This window comes from Takifugu rubripes, chromosome 9, assembly GCF_901000725.2.
Source record: "Takifugu rubripes chromosome 9, fTakRub1.2, whole genome shotgun sequence".
Taxonomy (NCBI): Eukaryota; Metazoa; Chordata; class Actinopteri; order Tetraodontiformes; family Tetraodontidae; genus Takifugu; species Takifugu rubripes.
The window spans coordinates 263,426-280,602 of NC_042293.1; the positions used below are offsets into that span (position 1 = coordinate 263,426).

At 39.6% G+C, this 17,177-nt stretch overlaps 2 protein-coding genes across 5 annotated transcripts; one reads left to right on the forward strand and one right to left on the reverse strand.

Annotated features, from left to right (window-relative positions):
- Positions 1 to 2,819: 2,819 nt before the first annotated feature.
- On the reverse strand, positions 2,820 to 7,691 carry psme3ip1 (proteasome activator subunit 3 interacting protein 1). Of its 3 annotated transcripts, none has more exons than XM_029842212.1 (9): positions 7,490 to 7,691; positions 6,522 to 6,655; positions 6,277 to 6,415; positions 5,931 to 6,029; positions 5,607 to 5,728; positions 4,924 to 5,063; positions 4,419 to 4,519; positions 3,552 to 3,755; positions 2,820 to 3,209 (listed from the first exon to the last, which is right to left on the reverse strand). In XM_029842212.1, the coding sequence occupies exons 3-9, from the start codon at positions 6,401 to 6,403 to the stop codon at positions 3,205 to 3,207; spliced, it is 798 nt and encodes a 265-aa protein (XP_029698072.1). In that variant the 5' UTR covers positions 6,404 to 6,415; positions 6,522 to 6,655; positions 7,490 to 7,691; the 3' UTR covers positions 2,820 to 3,204. The 3 variants fall into 3 exon arrangements, with proteins under 3 accessions (XP_029698072.1, XP_011617237.2, XP_011617238.2); XM_011618935.2 differs by lacking the exon at positions 7,490 to 7,691 and adding an exon at positions 7,253 to 7,382; XM_011618936.2 differs by lacking the exons at positions 2,820 to 3,209; positions 7,490 to 7,691 and adding an exon at positions 7,253 to 7,385 and having other exon boundaries at positions 3,575 to 3,750.
- Positions 7,692 to 10,244: 2,553 nt separating this feature from the next.
- Positions 10,245 to 16,503, forward strand: LOC101064069 (cytochrome P450 2F2-like). Of its 2 annotated transcripts, XM_003977732.3 has the most exons (11): positions 10,246 to 10,448; positions 11,683 to 11,845; positions 12,402 to 12,554; positions 12,700 to 12,860; positions 13,183 to 13,251; positions 13,340 to 13,444; positions 13,642 to 13,780; positions 13,864 to 13,949; positions 14,817 to 14,918; positions 15,040 to 15,181; positions 15,287 to 16,503. In XM_003977732.3, exons 1-11 carry the CDS (start codon positions 10,287 to 10,289, stop codon positions 15,466 to 15,468), a joined length of 1,464 nt encoding a protein of 487 aa, XP_003977781.2. In that variant the 5' UTR covers positions 10,246 to 10,286; the 3' UTR covers positions 15,469 to 16,503. The 2 variants fall into 2 exon arrangements, with proteins under 2 accessions (XP_011617239.2, XP_003977781.2); XM_011618937.2 differs by lacking the exon at positions 14,817 to 14,918 and having other exon boundaries at positions 10,245 to 10,448.
- Positions 16,504 to 17,177: the final 674 nt, after the last annotated feature.

Here is a 17,177-nt window from a genome sequence, read left to right on the forward strand (position 1 = left end):
TTTAAGGTGTCAACTCATACCAGTTGCTCTTGGACATACCACTTTAAAAGATCAATAAGCTTATGTTTGTTTTTTTTATAAGTGCAGTGCTCTAATTAAATAATGCAGTAAATGAAATTATTTATTTTATGTGAATGTCTTCCCTAAAATATTATCAATTAATATATGGCAGACTTAAAAAAAAATGAAGTGTGCTATTTCCAGATTCACAACTTTTACTGAATAATCAGTGGCATAAAACTTAATCTTGGCTTTTTAAATTGATGAAAAATGGAATTCATGGTTGCATCAATTCTTCTTAGGCAGAGATTAGAGAGTATTTGGAAGAATTATAAATATATTCCACTCCCCACATGCATATTTTTATTGGTTGAACAGATGGCAGTTGGATATTACCTCCCAGCTATTTTCATATTTTTTTAAAGAACAAATACTGTTGTAATGTGTGTCGTGTTCTTTGCTTTCAGATTCATTTCTGTTGTATGTTTGATGACACTTCAAATAAAAAGGGGAGAGACAGAGGTTACTTTTTCTCCACATAATTAACTTAACATTCCTTTGGCCGCCTCTAAATATACTCAATTCCCACACGACCTTGACGTTGTGACGGTCACGTCCTCAGCGACTTTGCACCTTCTCACTTGATGACTGGTGTGTTTGAGAGTCGCCTCTGGGCATCGGAAATGTAGCAGGCTGTCATGGCGGCGGGGGGGGACAGCAGAGAATGCTGAACGGTCTGGATATTTCACTGAGCGGAGATACCAGGAAATGCTGTGGCGAGGATCAGATGAACTTGCTGACCCCCCTTCAGGGCTACTTCAGTTACAGGAGAGCATCAATCAATAATTATTCCGCTGAAAAAAGAAAAATGTGCTAAAATGTCCTTTAACCAGCTGCAATGAATCCAGAACATCCTTCAAACAGAGCAGGCATGATCTGTGGCAGGTGTTTGTATGGGTTTACCCGATCCGTGTAGATTAGAGTGGTGGGATTAACATGACATCACATTATCACAACATGTGGTTTTATTTACAAGAAACATGGGCTTCTTCATTCATTTGCCGTCTTCAATAACGGAAATTCTTCTGTCATTTGTGTGTCGCTTACGAAGCAGAAGTTATACATGGAACACAAGACGAATATGGTCAGAGCAGCAGCTGCAGCAGTCTTGACATTCCTCTTGAACATTTGTCTTACCTTTCAAGTTCCCACCAGTAAACACTGAGGTTAGTAAAGTTTAGATTATCCTTTAGGTTAATCAATCTTTTAAAACGGATGTTCTATCTTTTGTTATCCGTTCTTTTTTTAATTCAAGCAAACCACTGAACACGTATGGAGGGCTAACTCCAATTATTCTTCACATTAATTATTTCTCTGTATGATTTCTACCAATTAAAAAAAGGTATACAAGTTTCAATCAACATTTCCCAATTAATATATGGCATGTTGTAAATGATGAAAGTGTAATCAAATATGGAACTAGTGATGGTAACAGGATGCCACCCATATGTGTGAGCCATTCACACCCATGCTGAGGTATCAACACTTTAAAAGACTCTGCCGACGCAGCGCTTCAGGCCTATTCCTGGCATCACGCTTATCGGTGCATTTTAAACATAGTCCCCCCAGGTGCGGGCCTATATGTTTAATGTGCGGATGATTGTGCAATCGGGCAATCCACAAATGCAGATTAATGCTGTATCGTGCAAAACGATGGACTAGAAACACCACAGTCACGGTCTTCTCTGGGCCATCAAGGCTCTTCTACAATGGTTTGAGGCTAAATGGTCCTTGAATGTGGAACCTTGGGCGCTGAGTCCTGCAGACGACAGTGGAGAGGGACCCCCAGCTCTTCTGAGAGCTGCTGCTGTCATCACACTCAAAACGAACAATTCTGTGTTTGGACGTTGGACATGTTTGATTGGGAAGAACCCACAGAGGTCCCAACCTTTGAGGAAGTGTGGGTGTATTTATTTGGTTCTGCTGCTCCATTTTTTACATTTTTTTTCCCTGTACATCAGAAACCAATGAAGGAGACCTCAGCGCTTCACCCTCTGGTCCAAACAGAGGAATTCACTCCACGTCAAGCTGGCAGAGCTAAAGCGACTCAAATCAAACGGGCCTCTGCAAACACAGCTGTGGTCACAGGGGCCTCCGCCTGTCCACATGCATCTGGGGTGAACTGGCAACTTAAGATTAATTGTTGTTCTGGGACTATTTTCTACTCTCACTTTCTGACACATTTTGAAATATGAGTCAAAGCGTTGAACCAACTGATTTATCTTCAACCTCAGTATGGAGGATGAGCCTGACCTTTCCCCCTGTGGTGGCTCACGTTTACCATTAGGGGTTCCTCAAGGGTCTCTTTAGCCCATTGCCTCTTTTTTTAGGATAAAGGTGTCATTTCACTATTCTGTAGTTGCGCCTGCCCCAAAACTCAAAGAGAACATTGATACACTTTCCAAAGAGAAGCTAGAGGTTACGATGCGGTTGAGTTCTTCCTCCACTGTGATAATGCGCGCTACCAAACTGGATTCATTCTGTTATATTTATCTGTTTCTTGTTGGTTACGCTCACATTATTGCTTTACTGGGATAAATAAATGGGATAAATAAAGTTTAATTTGGGTTATTAGTTCATTCTTTCCTTTTTTCCGGCAAATTTGACCATTTTTTGGTACTTGCATGGATACAGTAGCTCCAGAAAAACCTTTGCCAAATGACCACAAAAACCACAAAATACAAACTTGCATACAAAATTTCCACACGTAAAATTTGTATTTTGGTACAAGAACAAACAACCACGCACAGACAAACACGTAGATCTCCAATAAAAGGTAAAGACTCTTTATTTCATACCCCAAACGCAAAGCAAACAAGCAGCAATCAGCAAGCCAACATCTCACATGCTCAAACAGAAAAGAAATGAATCTTTGATTACACCCCACACATCACAGAATTACAGATTTTCAAACAATATAAAATCGTTGTGCAACCTGCAAATAGAAGCACCAAACCCAGGCTTCTTCTCCTCCTCTCCTTCAGCTGACATGGCCTCTTCTTCACTCCATCACTGTCAGTGTTGACTCAAGCCACCAGGCTGGTTCTTGTTGCGTCAAGAAGTAGGCGGAGGGGTAGGGGTCATGTGTTGTGGAGGATGTTCTAGAGTCAGGGGCAGCATTTCATCCGGGCTGGATCGCCCACCTTAAACTGCGTGAATGGAGGGAAGGAGGGGTGGAGACGTCACAATAAAGATGAAAACATGCTTACAATGTTGTAACTGTCTGGGATAAACAATACTGTGTGTGAACCAAAATCCGGATTCTACTACCAAGGTGAAGACATTTTTACTGGTCCTCTCAAATTCAAAGGACTGTTTGAGGGTTAAGACCTGGTTTTTAGGTTAATATTAGAATTCAGCTTAGGTCAAGGTCAGAGGGTTATTTGGGATGCTAGGGTTAGGAGTAAGGAGCTGGGGAATCCCTTTTGCCTATCAAAGTCCTCACAAAGATAGAAGAACAAGGTTGTGAGAGATGACTGTGTTCACTCTACCTTCACTGTCTGAGCTGCTGTCGGAATCGCTGCTGCTGGAGTAAACACAGAGACCTGGTAAAACGCCAACACACACGGCTGCTGAGGGCAGGTGCAGCCCTCCTGGTCCTGAGTGAAGGAGAGCTGAGAAGCTCCTTGTCTGGGTGGCAGCTGTCTGAGGATCATCGTCTTCATGCCCTCTTTCTCCCCCTCCATCCTGCTGTACTGAACAGCACAGTTCAGTCAATACAAAGTTTGTTACTGTACACATGCATGTTTTTTTTTTAACATTTGATATGATGATATGGATATTTAACTTTTAAACTGTAACAGAACTGAGAGACAACCAAAGAGTCAAACCTGAAGAAGAGATTTGGTAAAACCTTTTGTAAAAAAAAAAGAAAAAAAAAAAGAGAAGAAAGCTATTTCTGGAGAGGACACCCTCACATTTCGGACTGGATGGAAACCTGGTGAGTCCTGGAATGGCTGAGTCAACACCGTGTAGGGTGACCTGAATTAGTCTGTACAAGCAAAAAGCCCTCAAACATCCAACAGCTGAAAGAATTCTGTGTTGAGGAGCAAGACAAACGGTCCTCAGATGGCTGTCAGATGGTGGGGGAAGTGTCTCACTTGAGTTATATCAGTCAAAGGGGGGGAAGCTCCTGGGGTAGGGTGTCCAGTTAGAATACAAATATTTGCTATTATTTGTTCTAGTTGCACAATCTCAAATGTTTTTCAGCTGCAGTGAAACAATTTTCTTCTTTGGAGAAAAATCAAATCCCACTTATGTGTGAAAAATTCTTTTAAAAAGAACTTAGTATTTAAATGAGTCCTATTTTTTTTGCACGATCACGATCAAAAAGGTGTCTTCAGTTTGCTGTAGCCTACCATTGCATTCTCCTCCTGGTGCACCTTCATTTGCTGTCATTGTTTCAGCTGTTGTCACGTCCAGGATCTGTTTCTTACTATGCTCCGATGAAAGGGAGGAACTGGGGGGAAGAGTAGAGGCTTAAAAAGTCTTTGTAAAAAGCAATGTGTCATGTTAATAACATCCGCCCTTGGCTGATAAGGTCATATCTTCACTTCCTGGTTCTGTGTGTGCAATGGTGATCAGGTAATTGGAACTAGTATCTAGAGCCCCTGCTGACATTCTGTCCAGAATCCGTCGATTCTCTTAAGAGATTTCAAGGCTTTTTAACATCAAACTGAAAATGCAACATTAAGAAAATGAATAGTTACACTTGGCTACAATGGTGTTACCACGGGTTCTATCATTATTTCAACTTTTTTTTATTTTCAGAAATAAAAGATGCATTTTATCATTACATATTAACCCTGTTGTGTCATCAGCCTTGTGTTTAGGGCATTGTGATCGTAAATGAAGAGACTGTACCTGCGTCTCTTGACTGCTCCGGCCAATAAATGGGCCTGAGACCGGTGGCTGGTCTTTTGCTCTGCTGCTACATGTTTTACTGCTGCCTTCTTTTCTGTTTCTTTGTGGCTTCCGGTCGATGCCTGTTTCATTAAAGCGCTGTGGAGGCACAGAGTTAGAGAAACTTGACAATAATGGGGTTCTGAATGGACCTGTCCCACCACACCTCTGTCCCTGCTTTAGTGTGCTAAAAAGGTAACCAAGTATAAAAAACCAACGATCAAGAAAGTGTATCTAAAACAAGCCCTGTGGCCTTTAGAAACTGAAGTTGCAATTAAAGTACCACAGGCAAAAATGGGCAGATAACAGGTACAGGTCTGGTTAATGGGTCAGCCAATCATCCAGGAACTACTGACAGACTCCAGATATATGAGGAGGGGCGCTGTCACGCACCACCAGAATTAACTTAGGGCTGCAGCTCAGGGAAGTGTCCTGGTTGTTCTAAACATCTTCCATTTCACAACAATCACTATTAATGTGCTCTTGGAATTTTCGTGCAGCCTTCCCCAGATCTGTGCCTTGGTACAATCCAGTCTCTGAGTTCTGGAAGGGCCGCACACAGGACACTGCTTAGTGCTCATTCTAAACCCACACAGAGCCTGAAGAAAATACACATGCTAAACCAACATAATGCAAAAGGATATTCGGTATTCCAAGAGTTCCTGCATCTCTTCATCTCTGGTTTGCTTCTCCAACAGGCACTGTTGCCGGGAAACCTCGTCAAGGAAGTTAGACTCATCCTGATCCAACCCCCTCACCATGTTCTCTGCCACCACGAAAATAGAGATGCTCAGGATGTAGCCACGGTGGGGACCACCGTTCATAGCAAACAAGCTATGATTAAACAAGCACGATTACATTGATTTAACATATAATTCATATGAAATTCAGCAACAGACCAAGTCCCCTTTCTGAAAGTCAAGATTTTAACCCAGTAGAGATCTGTAACAAAGCCCAAAGCAACTTACTGAATTTAAACTGCTCCTCAAACTCTTCTTGCTTCTTGTCTTTCTGCTCCTGTAGTCGCTCGAAGAGAGAACGAGGGTCATACGTTTCCTCAGGGGCCTCTGACGATGACAAAAATGAATCATTTTGAATGGCGAACGAGTGTGTTCAAGAAAACCGTCAAAGGTCAGGTATTGCCTGTGTATATTTATGGATACTCATCTGTAAAGAGATATGTACTTATATAAATATATACCTACATGTCTGTACATACACGTGTATACACTTGTGCTTTTGTTTACATACACACAAACATGTATAAAGTCTATGATGGAATAATCCCTTCAACAGAATTAATAAAATCCTTACCCTCCGGGTCATCGGGTTTCCTGACTTTCTCCCATTCCTCCTGTCTCTGCTGCCTCCTTTTATCAAGTTCAGCTTCAGAGACAAACTTCCGGCTGAGATCCACACCTGCTTCCCCTCCCCCCGCCATCAGGTGACTGATCTACACAGGAATACATCGTTACTGGCAGTCTCAAATGGGGCAGCATTTTTTCTACTTCAAGTAGGATTCAATGATCATATGTAACATGTTAAATATGTATTAATACCTTAAGCTGATGCCCAGCCAATAGCACTGACACAGGTGTGGGTTCTGATCCAACAGCTAGACAAGTTACTGACCAATACTGATGTCTAGTAGAGTTGTGGCAGGTTGGGGCTCTTTTGGCAGCAAAAGCGTGACCTACACAATATGAGAGAACTGTATCAGAATGTTATGCCTGATGTGGTTTGGAATCTTGAATCTAAAATGAAAAAAGAATCCAAAATGTAAAGTGTGGGGGCCCAGGATGGAGTGAAGGACCACTGCAGTCTATATGTTGGACTGTCCTGGGGCACCACTCACACACACCACCAGCGGCCCAATGATAACAGTTTAATGCATCACTTTTCTCCCTATGGCATGAATACTTTAACAGCAGTATGACATTTACATATGTATATTTAACAATGATCGAAGTTTAACCCTCATTTTTTACATAACTATTGTGTTCCCAGTCTTTAAGTCAATTTCATCACCATTTTTTGGAAATCCCAAACATTCCCCAGGTCTAAATATATTAAGTGAAATTGGAAATTTTGGGGCTGCTCTGACTAACGTGCAACTAAGTATTAATGAATGAGTTTAAGGTGATTTAAAATGGAAAGATATTATTCCTATTAAAGTTAACTAACGTGATTTTGTTCAGTAGGGGGATTAGAAGAAATTGCCATTTACTGCTAACATTTATACTGGAAGGGCATATGTGTTTGACCACACAGTAAATCACAATAAAATTACCCTCAACGTAAATGTAAAGTTTCTGCAGCTTGTCTCTTAAATGTTGTAAATGCGCTGTAAAGTTTTGGAGTATTCGATTAAATATTAGCATAGTTAGCATCCACCCAGCTTGTCACTAAAGTAATAGAGCACAAAGTGTTGTTTTCGCTGCAGCTGCTCCGCTGTTAAACTTCCACTTCTGCCCTCTAAGCTGCTCCTAATAAGCATCATTTTAATTTTTCTGCCGCGTTAACTCACCAACCACAGATAATGTTGCTTGTCAACGCTTTAAATCGATGTTCTTGGTGTCACTGTAAAAAACGTCCCTCCGGATTGTTTCCAGAGGACTTTGAGTTCCTATTCGCAGTCAGCTGTTGGAGTTTTTCCTTCTTTGTTCTTTATAAAGAAACAATAAATGTTCAATAACAATTTCCAGGGGTTTACATAATTCAAATGTAAAATATGACAAAGACAATCATCATATTCGGATTATTTTTCTTCTTCTTGATGTAATTGGTGGTTGGCATTCAACTAAAAGGTGCATTACCGCCACCTCCCAGCCTGGAGTGTGGCTCAGTAGAGTGGTAGAAAAATACAGTAAAGTCTCAAATTCTTATCATTACCAACTACTTTTAATAATTTCCTGCCCTTTAAAATATTTTCTTCTTATTCAAAAATAACTTTTTAAGGTAACTTTAATTTACTTCCTCTGCTCATACACTTTAGTCACATGGGTCACAATTTTTATATTTGCCAATCGGGTGTCTATTCTATGTAGTTGTAGTTGTTTTTGTGGCCTTACAATAAACCCAACAGTTCAACATGAGTTTTTCCCCATTTCAGCTAGCAATACTGTGCTTGGAGACCCCCTTAAACCCATCAATACATGTCCTCAAACCTTTTTCTTGCTCCACATCCAGGTTTTTAAGATGACTTGAGATCTTTTTTTTTTTAAAAACTAAAAAAAACTTTGTTATCTTCTTCTTAAGTTAATTGCCAGGAGGTAAAGGTCTATTGATCTGCAGTGTGGACTGGAGAGCTGCACCTTACACATGTTATATTTACAGAATTTGTTAGTCGAAAAGAAAGATTAGTTACTTCTATGCTTGTTTAATAATACTAAGCTGTCATGCCAATTCAAATACATTTTCTGAGATTTAGAAAAGTTAACAAGTTCATGATTTAAATATAATATAAAATACAATTACAATTTTAGACATCACTTTTTCTGCAGTACCAAGAGTGACCACTTAAAACACTTCAGCATGCGGCTGAAGTCCACCTCTGCGTCTCGTTCTTCATAGTTCATAGTTCTTTATACTTCCAAAGCTGAAATAAATGTGGTTATAACAGTTTTCAAAAGGATGTGTGTTATAACTTCAGCATGAATTAGCACAATTTAAGAGAATCAAAATCTGGTCTAAAGGAACCTAGATTAAGCTGTCATTACCTGTCGCCAGATTAACGTTTGGGACCCCTCTTTCTTATCTGATTGTCTGAGTAGCCCACCATATGGACCCCGCCTCTATCATTTTCCTTACTGTAACAGTCTTATTAGTCACCAAAAAACACCAAGAAAAATACATTAGTGGGTTCGTTACCTTGCTCAAGGGTACCTCAGCAGTGCACTGAAGGTGTTCTGGCACCTTCCTCTACTACCTCTACACCTTCCATGTTTTGTATCTACTAGGGCTCAAACCGAGAACCCAGCTCTGTTCCCAAAAGACTGAGCCACCACTGCCCCGCTGTTAAATCTTATGTTACTTATTTCTTTAAGATGTTCTTTTCAGATGGTCCTTGCCTTACCACTTATCTATCTCTCAAAATCCTCAAATGAAACTGCTCTATCTTCACCAAGGACAATACATAATGGTGGGTAATCATCACTTCCAATAGTTGTATGAAGAGTTGTAATAGTAGTAGTAGTTAAAATTAGTCATTTTTATATGCCTAACAAATGGATAGCAACATACTAGCAAACATGAACAAAACTGTTAAGTGTTATACATAATATTATGCAATATATCCACATCTTATATGTACTAGTGCTCTTGAAGAATGACTTTTTTTGAATGCATTGTTGTGATTACATATCTGTAAATGTTTGACTGTGTTTGGAATAGAACCAACGAGAGTGTACATGTATCCCTTTTTATCTTACATTTGAAACAAAAAGAAGACAGATACAACTGCAAATGTTTACCAGCAATCCTGACACATATGCCGATTATAATGTTATGTGACTGCCGGTTGTGTCAGATATTTTTAGCAAGAAAACTCAAAAAGTCAAGAACAGCTTTTAATAAATTTCCAGGACAAGTTGATTATGGGCTGCGGGAGAACTCATCAATTTTTTTGTTATGTTCTAGATTCTGGAAGATGCTTTGACCTTTTACATCCAAAAATCAAAGCCAAGGGGCTAGCATTAACCTATGTTATGTGAGCTTTTATCACTACTGCCTATATAAATATATGCAAAGTCATAGTACATGAGGAAATGTCCTGCCTAGCAGAGGTTTGAGCTCTCTGAGTACTATATTCCTAGTTACTGTTTAACCTCAGTATTTTTATTCTTTACCCACATCTTGCTTATTTTGAAAATAACAGCTTCTTTATATATGGATACTACTTGGCATGTTTTCTAAGATCATCTCCTACACTTTACCCTGTCCAAACATTTCTCATAACTTGAGCTCCTTCACCATCCCAGAGTCTTGTTGCAGTCATCAATCTGCCGAATTTGCTTTGCTTTGTGTTTATCCAAGAATTCTTTTCAGTTCAGCTGATTTATTTCCCTTCCTTGGCAATAATGATATGTTTTTTCTTAGATGAGTTCAGATTCTTAGTTGGTGAATCCAGACTCTATCCAGAGTTAATGCTGCAAGAAAAACCTGCCTGGACTTGTGCATGGAACCACTTTGTCCAAATCATCAGGGTCTTTTAGTCCCCATTGTTTAGATATGCAAAGTGCAAACAAGAAGGCAGGGCTAAGCTCTGCTGTGCTATTAAAGCAAGCGAGGGCTGGCCTCTTCATTTCGCTCTGATTCAGTCCACAATGGTTACTTCTGTTATTCTGCTATGCCTTGGTGTTGTTATTCTTGTCCTTCTGCTCAGGTCTCAGAGGCCAAAGAACTTCCCACCAGGACCGCCAGTCCTGCCACTGCTGGGGAGTATCTTGGAGCTGGCCTTAGATAATCCTTTGCAGGACTTTGAAAGGGTAAGAAAAACTGCAATTAATGATTTCAGGGGTATTTTTAATTTTTGGATTTGTGTAATAAATAGCAGTGACTTATAACTTATAAATGTTGTTTTGAATATATTTGAGGGGTCGGCTCATGTGACCATTGTTCTGTGGTCATTATAGTAAACGTTGCGTAAGAGCCCTCCTACGTTGGTGGTTACATAACATGTGTGTATACAGTTGATTCTGTGTTTGACTGCAAGTCAAAACCTTTGTTCTTGTAGACAGTTCAGCAAGTGGAAGAGAAAATTATCACCAAAAACCTTCAAAGTTTACCAGGAAACACTTTTCAGTAATTTCAGCAATATCGTTGAATAATATTTATTTTGAAAACTTTTGGAGTAAAAATGGGAAAAACTGCCCACAGCAAAAGAATACGAACCTTAGAAGATCTGACTGCTTGGATAACTTTGACCTAGGTATCAGACCTTGGGTAATTATAAATACAGTCTTCATTAGCAAAGGTCAGCTGATGCAACTCCAAACTTTATGAACACCCAGAATCCTCTAATCTTGTGCCAACAATCAGCAGCTGTGGATTCCCCTCAGTAGTGTTCCAACACACTGACTATGAAGATGAGGAGACTGTAAGAAGATCTCAAGGTTGTTTCAGGTCCTCTTTTCTTTAGTTCACAATGTAATTAAGAGCCATCAGTTAACAGGAAGAGTGGAGGTCAAGCTCAGGTCTGGAAGACCAGGAAAAAATCAGAGAGATCTGCTGGTAGGGTTGATGGAAAAGCAGATCAGAACTGCAGAACACCTCCGGTCCTCTCCTGCATCCTCAGCACAGATTCCAGCATCGGAAGTTAGTTAAAGAACATCCAGACAAGTGTCATGCAGCTAGGAAACATCTTTCCAGCTGTGAAGTAGGAGGGTGGATCCATCAGGCTTTTGGGTTGTGTTACAGCCTGTGGGAACATGTTACAGGTGAAAGGACGTTTTGAAGGAAAGTCCAATAATCCTGGAAGCAAACAGCATAGAGGACAATGGCTTCTATGGATGGATAATGGTCCTAAGCACACCTCATTAGATATACTGAATGTACAGGTGACATTTATTTTAAAGATGTCTGTGAAGATTCTCAATCACCCAGGTCATAGTTATCCAAATAAGATCTCTGCATTGCCTAGATTTAGGGTGGGTTTTTTTTGTTTGTGTGGGTTTTTTCTTGAATTAATTTTTAACTATCAATTGTTTTCTTTTTCCCCAGCTAAGGAAGAAGTATGGAAACGTCTACAGTCTATTCCTGGGTACCAGACCAGCTGTAGTCATCAGTGGATTAAAGAACATTAAAGAAGCTTTAGTCACCAAAGGAAGTGACTTTAGTGGGCGACCTCAAGACATGTTTATTAATGACGCCATCAAGACAAATGGTAAAACACACTGGAGCAGAAAATGTTCCATATTATCTGATACTGGTCGTTTTCCAAAAAATCCATCATTCAGATTGATTCTGTGTGAAGTGACTAGAATATAGTGCTCAAATCTATTAAGGGATTTGATTATTCTAGGCTGCCTGCTGCGTTTTGGCCTGCTGCAATCATTAATGTGATTAGTCTGAGCTTATCAGTCGTCCAGGTCATAAAAGATAAAGCTTTTAGGAGAGAGGTGAAATGTCTTTAAAGTTCAGTTGCCTCTAAATCACAGAGGCTCTTAACATGTTTCCTTTTAATGTTTCAGCAGGAAAACATCTTTCATAATCAGTAACAAATGATTAATTAATATGAGTCCTTTTAAGGATGCTCCAGAATTAGAGTATTTTAAGTAGGAATGTGGGCAGGCCTACTGATCCATCCACAACATCTCATCATTCACCAATATGACGGGAGGGTAACTGATGAACTAGCATAGCAGAATAATCCTCAAGAGGCTGTGTTGGGGTGTAGCTTGTCCTGAACGATGTGTAACATCTTAATATGTCTGTTGCAGGAGTAATTATGCAGGATTATAACCTTGTTTGGAAGGAGCATCGGCGTTTTGCTCTGACGACCATGAGGAACTTTGGTATGGGGAAAACCTCAATGGAGGACAGGATCCGTGGGGAGATTGAATACATCGTAAATACACTGGAAAAAAACAATGGTATGCGTGAGGTCACTCAGCTGAAAATCAGTAGTTACAGTTTACTGTCTTTCATTGATCACTGTGTCTGAAAGACTCTAGTTTTAGTTGGATCATCATGACTTTCAGATTATTGTCATAAACGTGTCTGTCATGTCTTTTACAGGCAAGACACTGAGTCCCCATCTCATGTTCCATAACGCAGCCTCCAACATCATATGCCAGGTTCTCTTTGGTACCCGCTATGAATACGATGATCACTTTATCAGAGAAATTGTTCGTTGTTTCACTGAGAATGCCAAGATATCCAATGGTCCTTGGGCTATGGTGAGTTAGCGATGGTTCAAATTTCTACTTTTTGTCAATTATCATTGCTTGTACAATTTTTTTTAAATGTATTGCAAACATTTGTACATTTCATTCCAAAGAAAAACTTTTTTTTGCTTTTATAGCAGAGCTAAAATGACTGGATGCATTTAAATACAACCGTCTACTGGCATAGTGCCAAATTGCCGTCAACCATGTGACTAGTCCTCCAAACATTCAATTGCCAAACAGATTTTGGATTGTTTTACTTTGTTGAATGTAAGGAACTAACAACTACATGTTTGAAGTAAGACAAAATGATAAACCGGTCTTGTGTTTACAGCTGTATGACAGTATTCCCCTGGTTCGTTACCTGCCGCTGCCTTTTAAAAATGCCTTTAAAAATGTGGAGGTATGACACATTTCATCTGAAACTTTGTTTCAATTTAGAAAATTCAATGTGGAAAAAAGTGATTAATGCAAATTTAACTGCTTCTCAGACAGCTGAAAATCTGGTGAAAGACTTGTTTGTTGAGCACAAAAAGACCAGAATGAGTGGAGACCCCCGAGACTTTGTTGACTGCTATTTCGATGAACTAGATAAGGTTTGTACGTGCGTGCATTTGTGTGTGTGTGTGTGTGGGCTATTTTCCAAATAAAAACACTGCCAGTATATCTTGTGCAGATGTGCTTTAAACTAAATTTGTTAAAAAATTTGTGCAATTTTCCTGATGTGGGATCAATGAAGTCTTTTATCCTTATCCTTATAAAAATATGTATTTAAATATTGTTATCTTTATAGAGAGGCAAGGATCGGTCTTCATTCTCAGAAAATATGCTGACCATGTATGCCCTTGATCTTCACTTTGCTGGAACTGACACTACATCCAACACCCTTCTTACTGGTTTCCTTTACCTCATGAACTACCCACACATACAGGGTGTGTATGCATGTATATTTGGATTAGATGTTCTTGTGGGTTTCTGAAGTCATGCTTATGCAGCTGGTCCTCATTTGTCTCAGAGCGTTGTCACCAGGAGATAGACAAGGTGTTGCAAGATAACGAGACGGTCACTTATGACGCTAGAAACCAGATGCCCTACATGCAGGTATGTATGAAAAACCAGTTAGCTGTTGGTCCGAAAAAGCAAAAGGAGGCAAGTGAAAAGGAAAAGGAAAAAGCCTTCTAAGCTTTTTGAGTGTTTAAAAATGAAGAGTTCACAGTGGGGCTGTCACAATGTGAAATGTGACATCCCTGAAGCCAGCAGGTGGCGCTATATAATTTGGCTCGGCACAATCAAAGATATAACCTTTGACCCCAATTCAACACTATATAACCAGGTTTCAGCCGTTTCCTTTTTCAAATTTTTGCCACAGCCTCTCATGAATATATAATTTGAATATATAATAATTTAGAATAGTGTGTCTAGTTTGAACACTTCAAAAGATAATCCAATCAAAATCCCTAGGAGCTTGTTAATGTGAACATGAAAATGACCAAAATGCTGCCAAAATCATACGTTCAAGTGAAAATGGGCTTTAAGATGTACGTTACATGTTACCTTATGGTAGGAGCCTCTGGATATGGTAACATACATCTGGTGGCGCTGTCAAGCCATCTTTTTTACAACCTTTTGTGGGGCCCTTTGTTTCTAAGGTAAAAGCAATAAATCTCAGCCCTTATATGTTTGTACTTGGTGAGTTTCTCCACAACTGTAATCTGGTCTGGTGATCAGTAAATGTGTGAAATGTAAACTACTGACTACACCATCGCTGAAGGGAGTTAGCTGTCAGGCTTACTGATCCAAGGCCAAACATACTCCAAAATGATCACATCCTGATCTTTATACCAGAGCAGATCAGGGGCTGTGGAGATGAGCTGTCAGGGTTGTTTTTAAAGTGGCATGTTTTTTGCTTGTATTTGAGCAGGTTACTGTTGCTGTTTACACACCATCATGATATCTGGCTTTTTCCAGGCTGTGATCCATGAGGTGCAGAGGGTAGCTAATACTGTTCCACTGAGTGTCTTTCATTGTACCACAAAAGACACAGAGTTCATGGGATATTCAATTCCTAAAGTAAGAAGCACCTGGTCTCAATAAGTGTATTGTGATTGTTATAGTGTAGTGATGACATGCCTAGAAACTCTCCTAGGTTTCTCTGTAATGTGTTTTCTTTGGTTTGATATTCTTTCTCCAGGGGACGCTCATTATCCCACATCTGGCCTCAGTTCTGAAAGAGGAGGGACAATGGAAGTTTCCAAATGAGTTCAACCCTGATAATTTCCTCAATGACGATGGAGAGTTTGTTAAACCAGAAGCCTTCATGCCCTTTTCTACAGGTATGAGGCCATGAGACAGCAGCGCCCCCTGTCTGCTACTCACTGTACCGCAACAACAATGGACTCAAGTTAAATCAAACTGTAAATGCTTGTGTTTTTTCTTAGGACCCCGTGTGTGTCTTGGAGAGGGTCTTGCACGTATGGAGCTCTTCCTTATAATTGTTACGTTGCTGCACAAGTTTAAGTTTATATGGCCTGAGGATGCAGGGGAGCCAGACTACACACCCATCTTTGGTGCCACGCAGACACCCAAACCTTACCGCATGAAGATCCAACTCAGAAAGTAACATGCTTGGCACACATAAATGAATTGGTCTAGAACAACTCTAGAAACAGAACTCTAGAACCATGTGGGACAGAAACCTCACCTCATTGAGGTCTACAGAAAACCCTCACACACCAATCAGTACCACCAAATTGACTCTCACCACGCCCTGGAACAACAAGTTGTGCGTAATCAAAACCCTACAACATAGGGTTAAAAGAAATACCCACCACAACCCAAGGCAAGAAGAAGGAACAGGATCATCTCAAAACAGCACTCAAAACATGCGGAGCAACATGCCAGCAGACAAAGGGGCGACACCTCGACCGAAAATAGATGAACAACCCTGCCAACGGCCCTGCTGACGACCCTCAGGTGACAGATCATTAGCATGCTAATGGTCCACAAGGGCTATATTTTCAAGCTCTGCTTTCAGAGAGTTCAGAACTGAAGAATCCTTTTGGATAGAAGGCGAAATGTTTTCAAGGAAATAAACCGTCCAGTTGACACAGAAATCTTATCTTGGATAACTCTAGAAATAAGTAAATTCTTAGCATTTGAAATATTCATTTTTGACACTCTGTTAATCTGCTTGATATTTGACACATGTTAGTAGGCTGCTCATTGAACCAAAACTTGTTATAAATGTAAGAATGTTTAAAATGAAATAATCCCATAATTATGAGCATGCTGATGCCTATTGAAAATTCATCCTTATATAATTATAGTTTATTATAAATGTACAATTATATATGTTCTTTGCTACCATATGTGTTTATATCTTATTCCTTGTTTGTATGTACTACTTACTTATGTCTAAATATCATTTGAATTTTCTGGGCTTCATACTTACTTATGTCTAAATATCATTTGAATTTTCTGGGCTTCATACTTACTTATGTCTAAATATCATTTGAATTTTCTGGGCTTCATACTTACTTATGTCTAAATATCATTTGAATTTTTTGGGCTTCATAAAGGGACAGTTATACTAATCATACAGTCTTGATTTTGGGAATTGTGTAACATTTCATTAAACTAATACAATAATGTAAAATGGTGGTCATTTATGAGTTAATGCACCACACTAGGATGAATCATACCAAATGTTCTCACTAATTGGATAATGAATTATTAGAAGTCCCCCAACTTTTTTTTTCTTTATTCCTATTGGGGGTCACAGGGAGGGTGCTGGGGTCTACCACATATAGACAAACGCAGTGTTCACCCTTGGCTCTATATTAGCATTTGGAGGTTTGGTTCCTTATTCAGTGCTGTCTCAGTAGTACCCGAGGTGGTGTCCTTAAGCAAGGTACTGAACCCCCAAATGCTAACATCTTAAAAAGAATCCTGTGCCTCAGGTTGTATTATCCTTTTCACATGCTCTGAATATTTCCATGGAGTTTTTTTTATTTCTGTCAGCTTTTGCACAGTAAGATACGGTGGCCACTTTTATAAAGCTGGAGTCAAATTTACATTTTAGAAAACAGTTTTACAAATCAGAAAACAAAATTACACTGCCATAACACATTGACAAGTCTTGAGTCAAATTTACATTTCAGAAACATTTTTTTTACAAACGCCGAGACAAAATTACGAGTGACGAAACACTTTACACGGTGGCCGAAAGGTGCAAAACACTTTTACAAAGCTGGAGACAAATTTACGTAAAAGTGTTTTGCACATCTCGGCCACCGTAGAGATCCAGTAGTTTTGCTACCTGCCAGCTTA

Coding starts and splice junctions, on each gene's coding strand:
- psme3ip1 (XM_011618935.2), bottom strand. CDS start 7,352: ATGCTAACTATGCTAATATTTAATCGAATACTCCAAAACTTTACAGCG. Junction 4,520..4,923: donor GGAGCAGTCAAGAGACGCAG/GTACAGTCTCTT, acceptor TCTTCCCCCCAG/TTCCTCCCTTTCATCGGAGC. Junction 3,756..4,418: donor ACCAGGAGGAGAATGCAATG/GTAGGCTACAGC, acceptor TGTGCTGTTCAG/TACAGCAGGATGGAGGGGGA.
- LOC101064069 (XM_003977732.3), top strand. CDS start 10,287: ATGGTTACTTCTGTTATTCTGCTATGCCTTGGTGTTGTTATTCTTGTC. Junction 11,846..12,401: donor TGACGCCATCAAGACAAATG/GTAAAACACACT, acceptor TGTCTGTTGCAG/GAGTAATTATGCAGGATTAT. Junction 13,950..14,816: donor ACCAGATGCCCTACATGCAG/GTATGTATGAAA, acceptor GGCTTTTTCCAG/GCTGTGATCCATGAGGTGCA.